Genomic DNA, 18935 nt, shown 5'->3' on the forward strand with positions numbered 1-18935 from the left:
TTTCGATCCTCCCATTCCAGATTCCGGCCAAAAACTATCAAATTCGATTTGGGTTTTGCTTTGCAATGTCGAGAGGTGAGAGGTTGTTTGGGGTCAATTTTTTCGTTGTTAAAGTTCCGTATGAGGTCTGTCCGTGGTTCACTAGTCCACGAGGCTTCTGTCATCGTTGAAATCGGTTTAAATTGGTCGAATAAAATCCCCAATTTAAGGTCCATCTTTTTATCTCATTTTTATTCTTAGTTAATTTTTATTATTGTGTGTGGTTAATTATTTTCGTCTCGACTTTCTCTTATCTTATGCGTGATGTGAATGATGAATGTCGAATAATATTGATTGGGGAATGCTGAAATATTATCGTTGAATTGTTATGTTGGAACAAAGGTTCGAGAATAGTTTGGGTTAGAATTGAAAAATTGATGAAAAGGATAGATTCAGGTTAATTTCTATTTATTGTTGATATGAACGTGTTAGAATTATAATATGTTGAAACGGATATGCAAATGTAGGTTTGGGTAGGCAAATTTAGGAATAAGTGTTTTGCTGGATGTCTGAACTTGGAATATGTGTGAATGTTTCCTAGTTTGTCGTACTTAAGTTTATTCATTTGGCCAGGGAATGCCCCGATGTTTCATTTATTTATTTACTGGGGAATGCCTTGATGTATTATGTTTTCGAAGGAGGTTCGTGATCAAGGTTCGAGGCATCGGGTAAAGGCACTGGAGCGTAGTTTAGGATTAGTGTATGTTAGCATAGGTTTATTTTTCAGTAGCTTTTCTATTTTGGGTTGTAATAATTGGACTGGATGCTATATTTTTGATTTGTTTTGTTTTGTGTGCTTGATCGATTGTTTTTGTGTGTTTTGTGTGGTTTATACATTTTGTAGTATCAAATTAGCCGATATACTCCACCAAGTGACTGTGGTCGAACCACGGGACGAGAGGTGCCTAACACCTTCCTCTCGATCAACAGAATTCTTATCCAGAATCTCTGTTCGCGGATCAATTTTATAGAGTCAAAACCGTTTTGAAAAGGGATATCCACGGGTGACTTGGCTCACCTAATTTATGCCAAGTGGCGACTCTGAGTTTTGAAACTAATGAATCTTTTTTCGAAACAATTTTCATCTTTTGTCACTTTAATAATAAAACCCTTTCGAAACTTAAAAATTAATTTTTTTTGGGAATGAAAAAAAAGGGTGTGACAGGGAGATCTGTGGGAATTGTACAAAACTTTTAAGTTTTGTGCAAACAAAACTGATGCAATCAAAGTCAGATTACAAAGTACTTTGTACAGAAACCAAGGTACTGAAATTGAACGGAGCTTCTATATTATAATGATAGTGAACTTGAATTAGCAGAATACATATTCATCCGATTAACTCTAAAATGCAGTCCATACACATCTAACGCATGGCGAGAACCTCTATTTATTTGTTCGAATTATGAGATACTAACATAGATAATGGATGCATAAGATGACTTGGATATAATACAATTTTTTAAAAGTTCCTTCTAATTGGTGAATACCGATTATCACTGGTTGACAGTAAGAAAACAAGATGACTGTTCAAGTTGAGATTAATATAGCGGCAATGTTTTTGTCATCTGACATAATGCTATGTTATCAGAACTACTAGAATGTGCAAACTGTTTCTATAAGAACAGGATAAATAAATATTTCACGTTTCGATTATGCCTTTACATCAAATATGCCACAGCTCAAGCGAAAAACAAGATTACCACCAATATACAATGGGAATGCAACTAGATGAAACTCACCAAATTGAGAGCAGCCCAACCAACGAAGGCGGACAGAGTGGTCATTACCTACAGCCACTAAAATTTCAAAAGAGACTATTTTTCAATTATATTTTTTAGAAAAATTCGACCACAAGTGGTCAGTTTTGTCGATTTTTTTTAATTTTTATTTGTAAAATAAATAATAATTAATATAAAAATTATTAAAATGATTATTTTGATTGTTTTAAATATAAAAGCGACCACATGTGGTCTCTTTTTGAAAAAAAAAAAATTAAAAAAAAAAATTAAAAACCAACCACTAGTGGTCGGTTTTTTCCGACCACAATGTGTGGTTGGTTTTGTGTGATCGATTTTTCAGATTTTCTTAGTAGTGAAAAGACCTGTAATTTTAAACAAGGACTAAAGAATGTTTATGTAATTTTAGGTAAGAAATGACTGAAGAAATACTAGATTATGCGAATTATGTATTATTTACTGGTGCCACTGTTGATTTTTATACATGATAGATAGATTATCAATTTTTCGTAAAGTCGATTATTCCCCAACTCGTAGGTTTATGATCAACTATTTGAATATATGGACCAAGTTAAAACAATGACCAAAAAATGAGTAATTAAAGTACAACAATTAGCATCTTTCAAACATTATAAAGAAATTTAGATACATTAATTGTGATACAAAATCACTTTTGAACATGATCAAGTGATATTTAAGGCATGCTATAGACATAAATCAGTGAGATGGGACTAAAAGAGGGAGAAATAAAATAAAATAAATAAGCACCATCGAAGCAATGCAAAACAACTAGATATCATTAAATGAGATTAGACGTGTCTAATGAGCATAAGGAAGAGTGATGGCTGTGACTTGTGGGTGTTCATGGGACAATTAGTGTAGACACATAATTTTGTCCCTCCAAAAATTATTTTTACTATTTACTCCGTCTTACCACGCACTCCAACCCCATTTCATAATTCTTCCACAAAATGATAAAATAATAACCAACTCTAAAAAAGTTTTATCCCTTAATTTCCACATAATCCCAATTTGAACAAATTAACAACCCCTCCCTATCAAATTTTAAAAACACATCACCACCCCACACCCTACCCCCAAACACTCCTATACCCTTAGGCTCCCCCCTTCCCCTCACATTTTTTAGAACACACACCATCACAAATAGGGGGAGAAGGCATACACACACAGTTACACATAAAAAATCCCATCCAAAACTCACCGAAAAAATCATATATACACACACAACTATCGGAGCTACACGTACACACACAAAATTTGGAGAGAAGGAAGCTAAGAAGGCCGAAATAGTGAGAAAAAGATCGAAAATAAACTGAAAACAAAAGAGATTTGATAGAAATAGTGAGCCAGCAAGAGATCTGGTTGTTTCTCGAGCTCCTCCAGCAAACTTTGCACCAGAAGTGGTTTCCAATTAGTCATTTGATTGATTCAGTCTTAAAAATCCTTTAGTATGTTCGTTTCCTTTGATTTCTAGGTAGACCTAGCCGGAAAACATGAACTAGCAACGAAAATTCATTGAAAATCGATCCTGTTTGGAATCAATTTTAAGACAGTTTTGATTACAGGTTTAGTTGGTTCTGTTGCGATTTCAATCTTGGTTCATCGGTCTTCATATTGATTTTGAGATTTAGGTTCTGTTCGTCTTGATCAATTCATCGTAATCAGTTTGGGGTTTCAATTTCTCAATACCGAGTTTGATTTCTAATTCGCCGTTGAGGTTTTCTATTCGGAATTTTGAGTTCAGGTTTTCTTAAATATTATTATCGACGAAATTAGTTCTTTGAAGGTCCATTCCTCAACCTTACTATTTTTATTATCTCAAATCTATTTAGTGTTGTGGTTGTTTGGTGTGGTTGTGAGCACGTTCGAGCTATATTGATTATCGTGGTCTTGATCTCTATCTCAAAAATTAAATAATTGCATGATTGATAATACATTTGGGGTGGGAATCAAAAATTTATGAAGTAAATAGAATCGATTGATTGATTTGAAATGAACATTGATTATATTGTTGGACCCAATAGTTTATGTTTTAGGTGAAAATCGATAGGCAAATCTTAGGTTTCGTTGTAGGAAACTTATAGGATTCTATATCTTTGAATGTGTGAATGTCTGTGTTGAGTTATTTCTCCAATTTTATTACATTTCATCAAAATGTATTTATTCCCTGGGGAATGCCCTGAGATCACATTGTACTTATTCACTGGAGAATGTCCCGAAGTATCTTGTTCTCGAAGAACGTTCGTGATGAAGGCCCGGGACATCGGATAAAGAATTGGAGCGTAGTTTAGGATTAGTGTAGGTTAGCATAGGTTTACATTTCAGAACCTTTTTATTTCGGACTGTAATGATTGGACTGGACATTATTTTACGAACTTGCTTTTATTTTTTTGATTAATTATTGTGTGTTTATGTGGTTTATACATTCATAATGTCGTACTAGCCGATATACTCCACGAAGCGACCGTGGTCGAACCATGGGACCGAGGCATACCTAACACCTTCCCCTCGGTCAACAGAATTCCTTAACCGGAATCTCTATTCGCAAACCAGTTTAAAGAGTCAAATCATTTTAAAAAAAGAATTTTTCAAAGGTGACTTGGCACACCAGATTTATGTCAAGTGGCGACTCTGAGTTTTGAATATAAACAATTCTTATTGAAACAAATTTTCATTTTTTGTCACTTAATAATAAAATTCTTTTCGAAGTTGAAATTTATCTTTTTGGTGAAAAAAGAGGGTGTGACAAGTTGTGTTTGAGAACAAGTAGTCCTTCTCAATGCAGACGTTTGTTCTGAGTAATTGGTTGTTACTATCATTGCTCTTCCTTATACTCATTTGATCGAGTGTTCAATTATTTCATACTCTCATATGATGATATTTAGTCACTTTTCATTGCATATATGATATTTATAAATTTTATTTTATTTCTACCCTTTTTATTCTCGTCTTACTTGTCAATAGAATTAGATGAATGATACTAGACCTATGAAGATATCGTGCATATATTATGGATAAATGTATTCATCTATACCAGACTAAATTAGTAGTCATGTATTGATCAATTGAGTCTAGTGAAAAGTAAGACGAGACTAAAAATGGGAGAAATAAAATAAAATAAACATCATTCAAGCAATGTAAAGTGACTAAATATCATCATATGAGAGTACAAAATAATTAAACACTAGATCAAATGAGTAGAATAAAAAGCAATGGTAGTAACAATCAATTACTCAAAACAAATGTCTTCATTGAGAAGGACTACTTGTTCTCAAACACTACTTGTCCCATGAACACCCACAAGTCACAACCATCGCTTTTTTTTATACTCATTAGACAATTTTAATCTCATTTGAGGATATCAATTTGTTTTGGATTGCTTGAATGGTGCTTATTTATTTTATTTTATTTCTCTCCTTTTTAGTCTCATCTCACTGATTTACAATTCTAGCATGTCATAAATTTTACTTGATCATGTTCAAAAGTAATTTAGTATCACAATTGATGTATCTAAATTGCTTTACAATGTTTGAAAGGTGTTTTTTGTCATACTTTAATTTTATTTAATTTAATTTATCTTTTTTGTCATTATTTTAACTTGTCCATATATTCAGATAGTTGATTATAGACCTATGAATTGGACAATAGTTGACTTCTCAAAAAATTAATAATCTATCTATCATGTGTAGAAATCAACACCGATCAGTATATAATAAATAATTTGCATAGTCTAGTATTTCTTCAATCATTTCTTACATCGTGAATTTTAAGAAGCTCCAACTGTACCTTGTTTGAAGTTATAACTCTTTCAGGTCTCTTAATAATCGATTATAGAAGATATAAACATTCTTTAGACCTTTTCCAACGATCACTTTTTTGGTAGCCCTACTATATAAATGAAAGGGACACTTATGAGCTCCTCCATGTTCATTTATTCATCCCTTTCACATTTTGATTAGACATTAACAATGTCTCCCTTACTCATTTGGAACACTCCTTATCTTGTTTCATAGCTTTAATTCGTTGCATTATTTCGTTGGTTGTCGAAAAAGCGATATCAAGTACTGTACGAAAATTAGGTAAGAAGAAGACGACTACAGTCTATTAAGTCTAGGATCATAAATGAACTTGTCCTCCGTGTCCAAATTTTTGACACACTAACCGATGAAATTTGAAAAAAAATGAACCATATCATCGGCAAGGATAACCATAATCCATCAACAATCAAACAAATATCAACTTAAAAACAACGATTTTCAGTAAAATGAAGCCCCATTTTTCAAAAAAAAAAAAATTTGTTTATCCAAATCAAACAAATACCTAATCAACCGAAATGTTTATTAACAGAATAACAAAAATGTATGATGAAATCATCCCCCACAAGAACATGCATCTAAAATACCATTACATTAAAGAAGAATTTGAAGAAAACTCGAATTTCTTGGCACATTAGCCAATCAAATTCGCGAAAAAATTTAACCATGCAATCGGCATGGACAATCATAATCCATCAAATATCCATTAACAATCAAACAAATAACAACTTAAAAACAAAGATTTTCAGTAAAATTAATCCCCGTTTTTTTAAAAAAAATTAATTTTTTTCCTCCAAAATCAACTCAATCACCACAGATCAAAACTGAAAAAGAAAAAAAAAATCATCAATATGGAGCACAAATTACTCGGGAGATGAAGAGAAATTACTTAAAGTGAAAGATGAAAGATCTTAGAGTTTTAGAGAAGATAGAAATCGAAAATAGAGGTTGGGGGAAGGGGAAGGGGGAATGTCAGTGGTTTTGTGAGTGAGAGTGAGGAGAGAGAAAATTCATATAAGTATTTAAAAAAAAATGGGGGTGAAAAGTATTTAAAAAGGACTTAAGGGGTGGCAATAACTTTTGGGACTTTTCAAATTAGCCCATACCCCCAACTTTTCTATTTTCTCTTTTCAAACCCTAAAAAATTAATTCAAAAAGAAATAAGTGTCTATTTTATCAAATAAGTTTTCAAAGTGTCCTTTTTTGCAAATCTTCTCGAGTAACATATATTATTTAAAAATTGTATAAAAAGTATTATAAATCACAATAGCCAACAACTTAAAATATTTAATAACATATTAAAAATATGATTGATTATCTAATTTCTATTTGTGTCACATAAATTGAGATAAAAAAATAAAATAGCACAGACTCCTCAATACCTAATAATTATAGAGGTGTCAAATAGGTGAGATTGAATTAAATTCAGTGGATTGCAATATAATGAATGATATGATCCACTCAACAATTATTTGAGTTGAAGTACATTAGGCTAACTAATGTCTGTCATAGCCTAACTGTTGAGAAGCAAATCAATCCCACATCGGAGAAATAGAGGATACATGTTCAATATTTAAGAGTCTCACCCAACTCAACTATTATGAGGCCTTTTGCGAGTTGCCCAAAAACAAATCCGTGAGGGCTCGCTTCAGGTGTGTCAGAGTAGTGGACTGCGTTTGGAAAGAAGTTCTCAGTATGACAACAACACAAGAGATCTGCAGGTGGTGCCTTGTGTCAAAAGTCTTCCTGGCAAGTGGTGGTCAGGCGGCGTGTCCCGTTTGGTGATAACGGCGGTACAAGATGTTTGGAAGATCATGTGAAGTGACCCAGTAGCTGAGATCTACGGTTGATACCTTGTGTCGAAAGTCTTCTTGACAAGTAGTGGTCAAGCGATACCTTGTGTCGAAAGTCTTCTTGACAAGTAGTGGTCAATCGGCGTGTCCATTGGTTGATAATGGCGGTACAAGATAGTTAGCGGGATCAAATGGATTATCGGTGAAGGGGAGGTCACAAGTGATGTGGTTTGGTTTGAGAGGAGGATTGTTGGGAAGCAAATCAATCCCACATCGGAGATATAGAGGATACATGTCCAATATTTAAGAGTCTCACCCAACTCAACTAGTATGAGGCCTTTTGGGAGCTACACGCGGTCCTAACACTAACTTGTTTAATTTTTACTAAGTTTTATTAATTTTATTTATATTTTTATAATTTTTCTGTTATCTAACAAAATTATTTTTTTCATTATATATTATGTCTATATATAACATATCATGTTTCAACCAACTTGTAGAACATATCAATTCTATTTTTTAATCAAATTTTTATGAACTAAAATGAATTGGGCTTAAATGACTGACCTAAATTTGACGGTTCAATTAACTCACGAAAAGTTGAAGAATTAGGCAAGTTATATTTTGCAGAATTAATTTTTCCACCTGTATCTCTATTCTTTGGCATACCTAAATGAAAAATGTTGGTAATTGCTACATATATAGTAGTTATTTAGGAGAAATCTTTTTATAGCTAGGTGCTTTATAGAAAAATCGAGTCTAAACAATCTTGCCAACTTAATAAATTACAATTCCGGTACTTAATTAATGCAATCTTTAATCTTGTCCCCTACAAGAACTCTATGATTATGCTATAAATAGAGGAAAAATGTTCATTAGTTGCCTATCACAACTCAATTAGTCGTTATTTAAAGTATATATAGTTTGAAAAGGGAAAAAAATGGGATTAAAGGCATTTATGCTTATTGTTTTGGCTATTTTTCTTGCAATAACCTCAAAGGTTGCAGCTAGGGCGTTGTCTCAGAGCTCTACCACGTCTCTGGACAAGGGTAGTTATCTCCGTTTCATTTTATGCTAAAATGTTACTGTTTGAAGAGTCAAATCATTTTTTAAATATTTTTAACAAAATTAAAGAGTCAATATACTTAGATTCATATCCTAAATTAAGTACTTTGATCCTTGTCCTCTAAACCCCTTCAGATTAATTAGAACATCAGGAGTGGCAAGCTACAATGAACAAGCATCTTTTTAATAGTTTTGTTTGATAATTAAAAATTATAAGAAAACGAACAAAAAAATTAAAAATTCATAAGAGTTGGAATAGGACTATGTGTTTAACCCATATTACCTCAATCCATCTCAATCCAAATAAATTTCTGGATATTAATCTATTTATTTATTCAACTATTTGCCAACCTTGTCAACATGAATATGTATGATTACTGATGTAGGACATGCAAATGAAGTAAATGATGCCAAAATTTTAGGAATCGGAGGACTTCCAGGAAGTAAGGTACTTCCAGGAGCTGGAATTCCAAAAATTGGAGAGCTTTCAATACCAAAAATTTCGGGAATCGGTGGTCTTTCAACTCAAGGATTAGGAGGAGGATTTGGTGGTGCAGGACATGTAAATGGAGTAAATGATGCCAAATTTCCAGGAGAAGGTTATGATGGATATTATCCTGGTTATGGTTATTGGGGAGGATATCCTAGACGTGGTTGGTATGGAGGATTACCTCGCAACTAATTAATTTAAGGTTAATTATGCACTAAGTGTGTGTGTGCATATATATATATATATATATATATATATATATATATATATATATATATATCATAAATCTCCATTCAGTTACTATGGATGGATGGTCATCATGTCTTGTTTTGTTAAATAAAAGTACTACGAGTCTCAGAGAACTTAATTTATATACATTTACATGTTATTGACATGCAAACACTTTAAGTGAAATCCTAGTGAAGTTAGTGCATTTACTTTGTATCTGTCATCCCAGTTTCGCTTTATTTAACACTACATTATTGTAGAAGTTTAGTTATATATGTGTTCTAAATGTTATATTTGTGGAATTCGGTTTATGCTGATATTTGCTAGTGGCCGATTATACATTTTGTAGACACATAATTTTGTCCCTTTCCGAAAATATTTTTATCCACTTTTACATTCGTCTTACCATGTACCCTCAACCGTGTAATTATCCCTCCATAAAAGGACAAAATAATAAACAACCTCTACCCCACCTACCCTAACAAATTTTATCCTAACAAACTTTATCTTAACAACCTACCCCTACCCCACGCCTACCCTCACACCTCACGTACAATTCCAATCAGGACCCATATAATTTCAACAGAATGGATATATATGCACATCACATACATGCACAAGGGGGTAACAATACGAACGGTGGACACCATCAACATCTATCTTCTCCACAATTCACATATACCCATCAATACCCATATACAATTCAAGGGCCATTCACACCGGAGGAACACAGACCTCGGGAGATGGTATTTTTTTTCTTTCTTCTCTTCTCCATGGCTAACGAACACACCCACAACCATTATTTCTCCATAACACACAATTTGGGATAGAGAGGGAACCAAACGGACAGAGAGATGAGAGAGAGAAAGATACTTGGAGGGAGAGAGAGAGAATCAAAGGGAAAAGAGAGAATTGAAGGGAGAGAGAAGAAACAGTGAGACAAGGGAGAGGGAAAGTGAATCAGTGAGAGATCCGCTTTTGTTAAATTTTAAAGCGATTTTCACTAGAAAAATCTTGAGCCTTGCTGAAAATGCCAAAATCCGGTGCTTAATCGGCTGTTTTTGACGTCTCCGGCCTAGTCTCGTTGGAATTGTCGCGTGAAAGTTTCTTCGGGATTCTTCTCTTGTTGTACTATCTATTAATTTATGGGTTTTGGAATGCTCGGATATTTTTTTTTGTGAAACCGAAGCTTGATTTGGAATTCGTGTTGAGGTTCGATTCGAGGTTCCGGTGCGGAATTCATCTCGTTTGATTGAATAATACTTGAAAGCTGCATTGAGGTATGTGATTGTGGAACGTGATTCGGTATGTGAATTGTTGATGACGTCTAAGTGTTGGATTGGTTAATATTTGTTTGTTCTGATTCGGTGGTTGATTCCCTTGATTGTGGATTGATTATGGATTATGTGATGAAATGATACCTTGTTTGAGAATTAAAATTGATTGTTTTGGGGCGGAAGTTAAAAGTTGATAAACTGATTATTGTTGTTTTGATTCATTGATATCGAACTTCATAGTATCATAATAGGACGAGTGGGATAGGCAAATATAGGTTCGGGTAAGTAAATTTAGAACTTGTGTTTCGGTTGAATGTTGGAATATACGCGTGAGTATCTCTTTCTTGTTTATCGTGTTTAATTCAGATGTATCCATTTAGCCGGGGAATGCCCCGAGATGCCTTGTATTTATTTATCGGGGAATGCCCCGACGTATTGTGTTAGAGAAAGACATTCGTGATGAAGTCTTGAGTTATCGAGTAAGGCATCAGATCATGGTTCAACATTAGCATAGGTTAGAATAGGATTTATTCTTAGCATTTTTATTCTTAGGACTGTATAATTGGACTGCACATCGTAAATTTTGGATTGTTTTATTTTTTTGCTTGTTTGGGTTGTTTATGTGCTTTGTGTGGTTTATACATTCATAGTGTCAAATTAGCCGATATATTCCACTGAGCGACCGTGGTCGAACCACGGGATTGAGGGATGCCTAACACCTTCCCCTCGGTCAACAGAATTCCTTAGCCGGAATCTCTGTTCCCAAACCAATTTTAAAGAGTCAAATCATTTTGAAAAGGATCTTTCAAAGGTGACTTGTCACATCGGATAATGCCAAGTGGCGACTCTGAAGAAAAATGTAAATAGTCCTTTTGAAAAAAATTTTCATCTTTTGTCACTTTGATAATAAAAACCCTTTCGAACTTAAAACGAATCTTTTTGGTTGTAAAAAAAGGGTGTGACAGCTCTGGCAACTCTGCTGGGGACTTTTCAAAATTCGAGCTTATTTTGGAGTTGTATCAGCTTAGTTTGGCACTATAGGTGTATGGACATTTTGTTTGTGTTGTTTTGTGTTATCGTATTATCACTGTTGAGTGCTTGCGTGCTCTTTGTTTACAGTTTTTATTTTATATGTTACCGCTTTATATCTGGCATCATTTGCATAACCCGAGTCATTCTTTCTGGAACAAGTCCGTAGTACACATGGTGTACACGACCTCTGGTTGAGTCACCCTTATTTTAGGGGCGGAGCTGTCGGTGTTATGGAGTAGGTGGAAAGCAAAGCAGCCACAATCGACCATACGCTCCCCCGAACAACCTTGTTAGTGAACACCAACATAAGTCAGCCTTTAGGTCATGATTATGTGCATCATATTGAAGACCTACCGAGACCCACATGGCCCTTTGTAGGAGACTTGCATCTGAAGAATTCGCTATGTGCTAAATGTTGCATCTTTGAGGGTAACGTGGTCATTTGATGGACTGATTTGGGGAAAACATGTGTTAAAAGTAAACTATGTAAACAAGAAACCATTTGAAAAAAAAAAGTGTTTCGTAGCTTTTAGTGTTCTTTATGGCTTTTGTCTTTCACAATTCAACAATTTTCAAAAAAAAAATGATTTTTTTAATGGGAGATTTTTATAAAGGAAATTGTAAAAAAAAAAAAAAGAAAAAAATGGTAGAAGTTTTGTATATTTCATATAATGAAAATATCAAAAAGATTTTCCTTTCATATTTGTTGGTGTCATTTTTAGGTTAAGTGTCAAATTGAAAACTCAAAAAGATTTTATGAATGTTTTTCATCTTCTGTTTGTGGTCGCATCTCTCCAGTTAGAGTTCAGTCGGTTATTTAATCATTAATTGTCCTATCTGGATGAACTACGCACCCCTGATTCTCCTCTCTCGGGAGTGAGATACGTAGGCAACCTATTGTTGGTTCGGGGATCTTATTTAAAAAATAAAAAAAAAAGATTTTCTTCTCCTCATTTAGAGTAGGTGTTTCATATATGTCTTGAAAAGAAAAATACAAAAAGATTTTTCTTAATAATCATAGGTTTTATTTGTTATGGATCTTATTTCAAAAATCCAAAAAAAGATTTTCTTCACTCTTCATTTAGAGTAGGTATTTCATTTACATCTTTAAAACAAAATAACAAAAAAATATTTTCCTTTAATAGGTTCAAGCTTTATTTTCGTATGAAATTCAAAATCGAAAATCCAAAAATATTTTCTTCGGTAATCATAAATTTCATTTTGTATAGAAATCTGAAAAAATTCAAAAGATTTTCGTCACTCTTCATTTACAGTAGATGTTTCATATACATTTTTAAACGAAAACTACAAAAAGATTTTCCTTTAATAGGTTTAAATTTCATTTTGTGTGAAACTTCAAATTGAAAGCCCAAAAAGATTTTCTTTGGTAATAATAGATATTTCCTCACTCTTCATTTAGAGTAGATGTTTCATATACATCTTTAAAAGAAATTACAAAAAAAATTCCTTTAATAGGTTTAAATTTCATTTTTGTATGAAACTCAAAATTGAAAGCCCAAAAATATTTTCATTGGTAATTATAGATTTCATTTTGTATAAGGATTTAAACTTGAAAAATACAAAAAGATTTTTGTCAATTCTTTTGACAATTTGTTATTTTTTTTTTAAGATTCTAGAAAAAGAAAAAGAATGGAAAAAGAGTTTAATTGGCCATTTTGGCAAAACTTCACGAACTACGCACACCTGATTCATGCTTTAAAGGTGAGTTTCCTACAAAGGACCGTGTGGCCCCTGCTAGGTCTCAATATGATGCACATAAGAATGACCTAAAGACTGACCTACGTTGTGGTTTACTAACCAGGCCGTTCGGGGGAACATATGGTCGATAGTGGCTGCTTTGCTTTCTACCTACTCCATACATCCAACGGCTTCCCCCCTAAAATAAGGGTGACTCAACTAAAGTTCGTGCGCACGATATGCACTCTGAGACTTGTTGCAGAAAGAATTGACTTGAGTTATGCAAATGATGCCAAATATAAAGCGGTAACAAATAAATAAAAACTGTAAACAGAGAGCACAGAAACGCACAACAGTGATAACAACAACACAAACAATAATCACAAACAATGTTTATACAGTCATAATGCCAAACAAAGATGATAAGACTCGATAAAATAACCATATATTTTGGGTTTGATCCCCAACAGAGTCGCCAGAGCTGCCTAACCCCTTTGCTAACTCTAAAAAAAGATTTGTTTTAAGTTCAAGAGGGTTTTTTATTATTGAGTGACAAAAGATGAAAATTTGTTTCAAAAAAGGATTATTTAGATTTAAACTCAGAGTCGCCACTTGGCATAATCCGGTGTGCCAAGTCACCATTGAAAAATCCTTTTCAAAACCATTTGACTCTTTAAACTGTTTAAGAACAGGAATTCCGACTAAGGATTTTGTTGATTGAGGGGAAGGTATTAGGCACCCCTTGACCCCGTGGTATGACCACGGTCGCTTGGTGGAGCGTATCGGTTAATTTTGACACTACGAATGTACAAACCACACAAAACATGTAAAAACAATCAAACAAACAAACAAAACAAAAACGAATCAAAATATAGTGTCCAATCCAATTTATATAGTCCAAATAGAAAAAATGCGAAAAACAAATCCTACCTAACCTATACTAATTCAAACTTCGCTCTCATGCTTTACTCGACACTTCGGGCGTTGTTCTCGATCCTCCTTCACCAACATAGTACGTCAGGGCATTCCCGGTGAATAAATATATATACAGATACTTCGGGGCATTCCCCGGCTAAATGAATACATTAGATTAATTGCAATGAAATAAAAAAAAATCATTCAACAGAAACATTTCCTGTTGATGTACGGCCTAAGACATGATACTACCAAGTTCGAAGAGTTTAACATGTATTTTAAGTCAACAAAACGAATTAATCAACATAAGTCGGTATTCAATTTTACGAACTTTCTAATCCCTTCCTGAATTCACTTTCAAGATAACTAAACTAGTTCTATACACAATTCAACAACCAAGTTTTTACCTCCAATCCATCATAAAACAAGCAACCAACAAGGATTCAAATATTCCCAAACATACAAATCATTCATAATCACGGGAAAATCAAAAGGATAAAAGTTAGAATTGGACCTTAGGAGCTTTCGATTGACTTAATAAGAGAAACAAGAGCCCGTCCATGAACCTCGAAGGACCTCAACCAAAACTCAATCCTCCGAATCAGTTGATAAACAGTCCAAAAATACAATAAAACCTAATTCAACTCTCACAATCAAATGATAAACAGTCCAGCAATGTGGTAATCCAACTTTCAATTCAAACAAAATAGACCTACGAGCGGGATCGATGAACAATTGAGACCTAACATTGAAGCCTAGTCCGAACAACAAAAGTCCGCAAAGAGAAACGAGGATCAGCACCAAGATTTCAGAGTAACAAAATAATGAAAATCAATGAATCCAGAATCATGGCAAAAATCAAACGACGACAGAAAAGCAGCGATGACGAGGCGGACTCCGATTAAGTCTCAAGCTCCTGCCATTTTTTTCGATCCATCCTTACTGTGTATGTGTATATTGTTCCTCTCTCACCTAGATCTTTCTTTATTTTATTTTTAACTTCGAGTGGTGTATGTTATGCTCAAATCAAATAAAAAAACTGGAAAATGGAGTGATTGTTGTGTGTATATATATATATATATACTCTTGGTCAAGTTCCTATGTATGGTGAAATTTAAAGAAGAAGAAGATGATCAAAGAAAAATTCCCCCCCCACCCCACCCCACCCTTTCTGGATGTAATTATCTATGTATACGTGAGGGTGTGTGAATTTGTTTGTTGTTGGGCCAATGTATGTGAGGTATCCTATGGAAGATTCCCCTAATATAATTCTTTTATCAATCAATTGAACAAAAAGAAAAACCAACCAAGCCACGTGGGACCCCCTCTTTTGTCTCCATTCTCCTCTTTTATTTTATTTTTTTGCTTTTTAGTTATATTGTGTATGAATATCATTGGTGGCTTGTGGGTATATGTGTGTGGCATGTGTAAAATAAAGTATGACATGTGGAAAGATGAGTGTGGCATGTGGCAAAATGAGTAGGGTGTGTACCCTTTGCATGTATCTAATGAAAACTGAGGGGTGAAGTGTTGAGGTGGCATGGTCAAGTGGATGCAAATAGAAATAAAAATAAAAATAGAATAAAAATAAAATAAAATAAAATAAAAATAAAATAAATGAAATAAAAATAAAAATAGAAATAATTAAAATATATTTTTGTTGGGAGGGACAAAATTACATGTCTACATCATGCCCCCTTTGGATGCAAACACATGGTGTTTTCATACAAAGCAGTAGACAACAAGATAAATTTTGTTCCAATCTTTATTCAAAAGCATGGAGCAAGGGGAAGGAGGAAAACCAGGTCTTGACTTAGGACATCCTACCTACCCACGTTATGAGTTAATAAAGTGACAGGTATCTCAAAGGATTAGATGGAGAGAGACTATACCAAGTTGGAGAATTGAGTGAGGTCCCATCGAGGCTCCGATCCGCAGCTTTGTTATTACATCAAAAATAAAAATTACAAGTTAAAACGTAAATAAAATTGCAAAAATCCTACCTATACAGCTTCTTTTTGGACTCTTGACTTGAGTTTCATCACCCTACTCTTCAAGTGGACTACTGACTTGCAATTTTCCATCAACTTTCAATTTTATCACCTTCTTCTTCAGGCGGACTCCAGAAACCAGAATCAAAACTAGAATGAAAATTATCCCAAACAAAGATTATAATAAAGAAGTTTTTAATTTTTGATGGTATGGTCCCATTTTCGAAGATGGTCTTGAACAGAAAGTAAAATCTTATTTTTCTGGAGGGCCCTGAACAGAAAATAAAATCACACTTTTCAGGAGGGTCCTGAACAGAAAGTGAAGTCCCATTTTTTAGGAGGGTCCAGAACATAAAGTAAACCTCATTTTTCAGGAGGGTGTTGAACAAAAAGTAAAATCTCATTTTTCATGAGGGTCCTGAGCAGAAAGTAAAATTTTATTTTTCAGGAGGGTCCTAAATAGAAAGTAAAGTTCCATTTTTCAGAAGGATCCTGAACAGAAAGTGAAGTCCCATTTTTCAGGAGGGTCCTGAACAGAAAGTAAAATCCTATTTTTCAGGAGGGTCCTGAACAGAAAGTAAAATCACATTTTTTAGAAGGGTCCTGAACAGAAAGTAAAGTCTCATTTTTCAGGAGGGTCCTGAAGATAAAGTAAATTTTCATTTTTCATGGGGGTCCTGAACAGAAACTAAAGTCCTATTTTTCAGGAGGGTCCTTAACATAAAGTAAATCTCATTTTCCAAGAGGGTCCTGAACAGAAATTAAAGTCCCATTTTCCAGGAGGGTCCTGAACAGAAAGTAAATTTCATTTTCCAGGAGGATCCTAAACAGAATTTAACTATTTATGTCCAGCCTAAGACATGATACTACCAAGTTAGAAGATTTTAACATGCATTTTAAGTCAACAAAACAAATTAATCAACATAAGCCGGTATTCACTTTTACGAATTTTTTAATCCCTTCCCGAATTCACTTTCAAAATAATTAAACTAGTTCTATACACAATTCAACAACCAAGTTTTTACCTCCAATCCATCATCAAACAAGCAACCAACAAGGATTCAAATATTCCCAAACATACAAATCATTCATGATCACAGGAAAATCAAAAAGAGAAAAGTTAGAATTGGACCTTTGGAGCTTTTGATTGACTTAATAAAAGAAACAAGAGCCCATCCACGAACCTTGAAAGACCTCAACGAAATCTCAATCCTCCGAATCAGTTAAGAAACAATCCAAGAATACAATAAAACCAAATTTGAATCTCACAATCTTATGATAAACAGTCCAGCAATGTGGTAATCCAACTTCTAATTCGAGCAAAATAGACCTACGAGCGGGATCGATGAACAACCGAGATCTAATATTGAAGTCTAGTCCAACCAACAAAAATTCACGAAGATCAACGAGGATCAACACCAAGATTTCAGAGAAACAAAATAATGAAAAACAATGAATCTAGAATCACGGCGAAAATCAAACGACGACGGGAAAGCAATGATGGAGAGGCGGACTCTGGCTAAGTCTCAAGATCCTGCCATATTTTTTGATCTATCCTAACTGTGTACGTGTATATTGTTCCTCTCTCACCTAGATCTTTCTTTTTTCTTTTTCAACTTCGAGTGTTGTATGTTCTGCTCAAATCAAAGAAAAAATGGAAAATGGAGTGATTGTTGTGTGTGTATGTATATATATATATATATTATATATATATATTGTATACATCTAATTTCGTCCCTCCCCGATATCGTTTTTACCTATTTTTTACCTTATCCTACCGTATACCCTCACCCGTGTGATAATCCCTCCACAAAATGACAAAAATAACAATTCCCTAACTAATTTTATCCTATCCTAACAACCTACCCAATCAAAATAAAACACCCCTACGCCTCCTACCCTACCCCACGTTACCACCCCTCTCCCACGTTTCTTTGACCCAAAGAAAAGAGGATATCGACTCCATTTCTTTTCATCATCAGGAGGATATACATAAGCTCACTGACCAAAAACTAGAGAGGACATCACTCTCAGAATAAAAAACAACCACAGGCACACCACAAAACAGAGGTGACCATCCTCCCCACTCTTCCGAACCACACGAGATCACACATACACACCCCAAAAATGGAGTAGAACAAAGAGATACAAGTCAGAAGAACTTGACTGTAGGTCGAGTTTTCTGGCCGTTCTTCACCGAAAATCACCTCACCTACTTTGTTTTAACTCCGAAACTCGCTGGAATTTCGATTTAATCCATCGCCACTGCCTAGAGACAAGATTTCGATAATTAAATCAGCTGGAGATCGACTTTCTTGGGTTGATTTTGGTTGTTCTGGGTTAGATTCCGATCTTTTTAGGTTAGTCTTTCAATCTGTTCATTGTTTCTGTTGAATACTCCTAGTTTCTTCGTGGATTTAGTATTTGAATCGAACCTTAAGTTCAGGTTTCGTATCGAGTTGGTTCTGGCTGAAATCAATTTTTGGATCTGGTTGTATTTTCTTCTTTATCGCGATTCGGTTAATGGAACGATTGAGTCTTTGATTTTGTGTGGTCGAGTCAGTTCGGGTTGGATTTTGGTACCGAGTTAGCAGCTTATTCATTGTTGAGGTGCTATTGAGGATTCCAAACTTGGGTCTTCTTTAATTCATTACTATCAACGAAAGTTGATATCGAAAGGTCCATTTCTTTAACCCGCTCTCTCTTCTTCATTTTAAATTCGTTGAAATGTCCCTGATTGTGTGTGTTGTTTGATTTACGATTGTTTGATGTTGTTGAATGCTATGATCATGATGCTTGGTGATTCGAATTTGGTAGTTTGAGGAATGAATTTGA

At 34.2% G+C, this 18935-nt stretch overlaps 1 protein-coding gene across 2 annotated transcripts in view; it reads left to right on the forward strand.

Annotated features, from left to right (window-relative positions):
• Positions 1–8305: 8305 nt before the first annotated feature.
• Positions 8306–18935, forward strand: part of LOC107865641 (prisilkin-39) — a 37125-nt gene continuing 26495 nt past the window's right edge. The window contains exons 1-2 of one of the 2 annotated variants that reach the window (XM_047408878.1): positions 8306–8453; positions 8856–9403. In XM_047408878.1, the coding sequence (XP_047264834.1) occupies positions 8345–8453; positions 8856–9151 (405 nt within the window). In that variant the 5' untranslated portion in view covers positions 8306–8344 and the 3' untranslated portion in view covers positions 9152–9403. Of the gene's footprint in view, positions 8454–8855; positions 9404–18935 lie in introns of those variants that run through there. The other variant, XM_016711861.2, reaches the window with a different exon arrangement.

Source organism: Capsicum annuum, chromosome 3, assembly GCF_002878395.1.
Source record: "Capsicum annuum cultivar UCD-10X-F1 chromosome 3, UCD10Xv1.1, whole genome shotgun sequence".
Lineage (NCBI taxonomy): Eukaryota > Viridiplantae > Streptophyta > Magnoliopsida > Solanales > Solanaceae > Capsicum > Capsicum annuum.